The 4,859-nt window shown below is 54.9% G+C and overlaps 1 protein-coding gene across 1 annotated transcript; it reads left to right on the plus strand.

The window, feature by feature from the left end:
• The first annotated feature begins 12 nt into the window (after positions 1-12).
• On the plus strand, positions 13-3,708 carry LOC123112904 (protein ALTERED PHOSPHATE STARVATION RESPONSE 1). Its single transcript, XM_044534003.1, has 4 exons — positions 13-1,016; positions 1,698-1,933; positions 2,236-2,459; positions 2,548-3,708. Exons 1-4 carry the CDS (start codon positions 113-115, stop codon positions 3,401-3,403), a joined length of 2,220 nt encoding a protein of 739 aa, XP_044389938.1. The 5' UTR covers positions 13-112; the 3' UTR covers positions 3,404-3,708.
• Positions 3,709-4,859: the final 1,151 nt, after the last annotated feature.

Below are 4,859 nucleotides of genomic sequence, written 5' to 3' on the forward strand. Positions count from 1 at the left end.
ACTCTCCCACTTTGACTTTGACCCCCGGCCCTCACTCCCTCCCTCCCCTGCGCCCTGCGCCCTGCGCTAAACCCTGCTCTAATAAACCCTCGGTAGGGTGGGGTAGGCTCCGATGGGGAACTGCGCCGCCTCCCGGCTCGCCGCCGGCGGCGGCGGCGCCGGCGCGGGCGGGGACCCCGTGGCGGTGTGCCGCGACCGGAAGCGCCTAATCAAGGCCGCCGCCGACCGGAGGTTCGCGCTGGCCGCGGCGCACGCCGGCTACGCGGCCGCCCTGCGCGCCGTCGCCGACGCGCTCGACGTCTTCGTCGCCCGGCACACCGCGCCGGCGCCGATACTCATCACGCTCCCCACCCCCACGCCCTCGCCCCCCGGGTCGCCCAAGCCGGCGCAGGCGCTGATGCCCTCGGCCCCCACGCCCACGCCCTCGCCCCCGCCGCCGCAGCCGCAGCGGCAGACGGAGGCGCCGCCGGCCGAGGAGGAGCAGGACGACTGCGGCGCGCGCACGCCGGAAATGGGGACGCCGGAGATGGGCCGCCCGTACTACTACACGCCCCCGGCGACGCCGCCGCCACCGCCCCCCGCGGCGTCGGCCGTCGGCGGGTGGGACTTCTTCAACCCGTTCTACGGGACGGAGGAGGTGGCGGCGGCGTCCGCGGCCATCAGCGACGAGGAGATGCGCGCCGTCAGGGAGCGGGAGGGGATCCCGGACCTGGAGGAGGCGGAAGAGGAAGACGACGACGAGGACGACGAAGGGGAGAAGGCGGCGGCGGCGGCGACAAAAAACCCTAAAACAGAGGCTTCCCTCGGAGTGGCCAAGCAGGAAGATGCGAAAGAGGTGGGCGAGGTGACGACGGGTAACAACGGCGGCGGCGGGCTGGAGGTCGGCATGGTGCAGCCGGGGCGCGAGCTCCTGGCGGCGCTGAAAGAGGTGGAGGAGCTCCTGTCCCGCGCCGCGGAGGCAGGGAAGGAGGTCTCCGGCATGCTCGAGGCCGCCGCCCGTGCCCCCGAGCTCAAAGGTCCGGCCTTTATCACCTTCCCCCAACTTTTCTTGCCTCCATTTCTCTCTGCCACCGCAACCTGCTCGATCTTTCGCCCCAAATGCGGCCGAATCCCTTTTTTCTGTTTGTGGAAAACCCGCAAGATTTGGGCGTAAAGCTGGTGCGAGACATGAGTGGATTTCACAAATCTCCATCAGCTAAAGGCCCTGTGTCATTACATGGATTTGGTTTGGATACACTACTCTTTTAATACTCATGGTATGGTGGCATGGAATTTTTGGATGGTGCTGTTCTTTGTTTAGGGCTCGCATGTGCCCCTGGAGATTAAGCAGAGCATAATCTCATAAAAAAAGTGGCTTTGAATATTCTCGGCTGCTGTAATATCCGCACACAGCCAATTTGTTATCACCTTTTCTAACTTTGCAGTCATGTCCTGGGCCAATTTTTTAGCCCTTTTGATGCTACCACTTGTGGTTCTTGATTGCCAAAGTGGTCCTTTTGGGGTGCAAATAACTAAAGGCTCCTGCTTCATGATGAACACCATGAATCTGCACTTTTCAGTTCTGCTTGAACTTAGAACAGCACAGTACAAGGACTGGCTTTTGATTGAGATATATCCATACACTGCAGAGTACAGACCACATATTAGGTGTGTCTTTAGTTGATGGTATTGACATTGATATCTCTGTCTTGGTGCAGAGAGCCCGTCGAAGATAATTCATGCCATCGCGTGGCATCGGTCTCCGTCGTCTGTGTCATCTTCATCCTATAGGAGCGAGCTGGGAGCAAGCTCGAACAGCTTGTCATGGACAGAGAAGAGTGAGACTAATAAGAGTGATATATTCGATGACTACGGTGGGATGAAGTCAGGAAGTCACTCGCAGACATTAGGGAGATTGTATGCCTGGGAGAAGAAGCTGTATGAAGAAGTTAAGGTGGGTTATATATCTGCTGGAGTCATTTGATCTTACCTGTGATTGCATATATATACAAAGACACCTCATATCTTTCTTAGCAAGTTGCTATTGATCTACCTATGGTTAAGGCAACTGATTATTTGAAAAAGACTGACCCACCTTGAAATTAAAAATGTATCTTGTCTTTGGATTCGTGTGTCTTTAGTAAATGAGGCTAAGTTGAAGGTCTTGACAAGGTCATACTACTGATAGCCCAGGTCTTTGGGTTCGTGTATCTTGTATTGTTATATTTATATTTAAAACAATTTGGTTCTGTACAGGCCATAGATCAAATTCGACAAACATACGAGAAAAAATGTGTCCAGCTGAGGAACCAAGATGCCAAAGGTTCAGAGCTGCGCTGTGCTGAAAAGACCCGGACAAATGTGAGAGACTTGTACACAAGGATCTGGGTTTCTCTACGAGCAGCAGAATCGATATCCGATAGAATACAAAAATTAAGGGATGAGGAACTGCAACCGCAGCTTGTTGAGTTGTTGCACGGGTAAGCTGATGTCATGTTTTGTGTGTAAGATTTGTGATGTGGTTTCAGTGAATCAGAATACTGATGCTTTTTCCCTTCTCCGTGACAGCTTTGCGAGAACTTGGAAAGTAATGGTGGAATCTCATGAAGCACAGCGACAGATAATGTTTGAGGTGAATTCCTTCACCTGCCCTGCTTATGGGAAATTCTGCAACGATGCCCAGCGGCATGCCACTCTCAGGCTGGAGGTTGAACTGAGGAATTGGAGGTCCTGCTTTGTGAGCTATGTTAGTGCTCAGAAAGCATACATTGAAACCCTTGACGGCTGGCTGTCCAAGTTCATCTTGACGGACACCATCCGTTACTCCCGAGGGATCTCTTTGATCGCGCCTGACAGGGCCGGCGCGCCGCCCCTGGTCGTGATCTGCCACGAGTGGCACACCACGCTGTCGAGGTTCCCGTACAAGCGGGTGCCCTTCACCATGCGAAACTTCAACCGGAGCGTGAGGGTGCTGTGGCTGAAGCAGGGGGAGGAGCAGCAGCAGAAGCGGAAGGTGGACGGGCTGGCCAAGGAGCTGGACAAGAAGGCGACGGCGTACAAGCGGGCGGAGAACAAGGTGATCGAGACGAAGCTGCTTGAGCACCGGCCGGAGCAGGACGCGAGGCAGCGGATGGAGCAGCTGTCGGAGCGCAAGGAGGCGCTGAGCGCGCTGCGGCGGCGGGTGGAGGCGGAGAAGGCGCGGCACCACCACTGCATGCGCGACACCCACGACGTCACCCTCAACGGCTTCAAGATCGGGCTTGCGAGCATGTTCGAGGCATTGGCCGAGTTCTCCAGGGACTCCGTCGCGCTCTACGAGGACCTCCTGGCGCGCGCCGGTCCCAAGGAGCGTGCCGAGAAGGCTGCCGCCATCGAGCAGCAGCAGCAGCAGCAGCCGCACCCGGCGGCGGTTGAGGCGACATGACATGACATGGCCGTCGGTATCAAGTTGAGAGACCAGTGTTCTCCGTTTCAGTTAGGACATTGAGTGAGTTGTGTTGCACCTTGCATTGCCCCAGGGTTTTGGACCCCTAGAATGTTTCTCTGACGCTGATTACAATTAGGCTGTAGAGTAGCAGCACCGTGTGTGTATGGTGGCTTGGCTTGACTGGTCGTCGTTGTTGGGGGGTGGTAGGGTCGCCATTCTTGCTTGCGGGCATGCATCTGCGTCTGCATCTGTTGCTTGTAATTATTCTGTTAGCCTGATATGAATCAAGTGAGGATTCGCTCTGCCCCGCTGCGGCTCCTGTTGCTGCCCGCCATTGATGGTTTCTGTTCACTCCACAGAGCTGTTGCTGCGGTGCTCTGTAGCAGCAGCAGCAGTGTAGTGTTTGTTGCTGCGTAACGACGGCCGGCCGGCCGCAGCAGTGTCACGCGCGCGCAGGCAGCTGGGGAACGACACGAGGACCCTGTGAACTGTAGGGCCTCAGCATCGGATCGGAGATGCACTGATGCCGGGGTCCTCAAACCGGCCCAATATGTCCGGACTGATCAGCACCTGTCATGTGGGGCCAGCCCTATAGGCGTAAGGGCATGTACAATGTACAATGATCGATAAGATAGTCTTATCTTAAATCTTGCATGTAATTAAGAGATGACAAGAAAAAATGTCTACAATGGGTCATTTTTTAGCCTTATCTTCAATAATTAGTTATTCCTAAAAACGTGACGAGACATATTGTGCTAAGAGATCATCTCTTGTCTTCTCTTAAATAAGAGAAGGCAAGCCTTTTCTTACGAGTTCTCTCTCCTCCACCTCATCATTTATCCTATGTGTCACTCCTAAGATAGCACCATTGTACATGCCCTAAGGGACCTGCACGGGCCGGCCCTGCACCTGCCTAAAGATATGTCCTACTTTAATTACAGTCTTTTTAGATTAGGAGTCTGGGTATTAGTTGGAAAGGTTTAGTCCCGAAGAAGGTTACCCTGCCAACACCCACTTGTAGTAGGAGTCTTAGTCTGGTCTTGTAATTAGGCTATATATAGCCAGCCCTTGGATCAATAAACGGAAGCAGAATATCCTATAACCTCTCCTCCCTCGGACGTCCTGCCCACCTACACGCGTGCGAAGGCAAGGAACTTCTGGACAACCTGCTGGCCACTTTCACCGATGTTTTCGCCGACCCACATGGCCTGTCGCCACAGCGCGCACATGACCATCATATTCATCTTATTCCCGGGACACCGCCGGTTGCTGTCCGTCCCTACCGCTACCCAACGATTCAAAAAGATGAACTAGAGCGCCAATGTTCAGAGATGCTGGCTCGCGGTCTGATCCGTCCTAGTTCTTCTGCATTTTCATCCCCCGTTCGACTTGTCAGAAAGGCTGACGGGACTTGGCGTTTCTGTATCGACTACCGTGGTCTCAACCTTGTCAC

This window comes from Triticum aestivum, chromosome 5B (genome assembly GCF_018294505.1).
Source record: "Triticum aestivum cultivar Chinese Spring chromosome 5B, IWGSC CS RefSeq v2.1, whole genome shotgun sequence".
NCBI lineage: Eukaryota > Viridiplantae > Streptophyta > Magnoliopsida > Poales > Poaceae > Triticum > Triticum aestivum.

Bases quoted from the DNA above. Each gene is read 5' to 3' on its own strand.
- LOC123112904 (XM_044534003.1), top strand. From the start codon at position 113: ATGGGGAACTGCGCCGCCTCCCGGCTCGCCGCCGGCGGCGGCGGCGCC. The intron at 1,934-2,235 runs GTGGGTTATATA...GGTTCTGTACAG, and splicing joins AGCTGTATGAAGAAGTTAAG to GCCATAGATCAAATTCGACA. The intron at 2,460-2,547 runs GTAAGCTGATGT...TCTCCGTGACAG, and splicing joins CTTGTTGAGTTGTTGCACGG to CTTTGCGAGAACTTGGAAAG.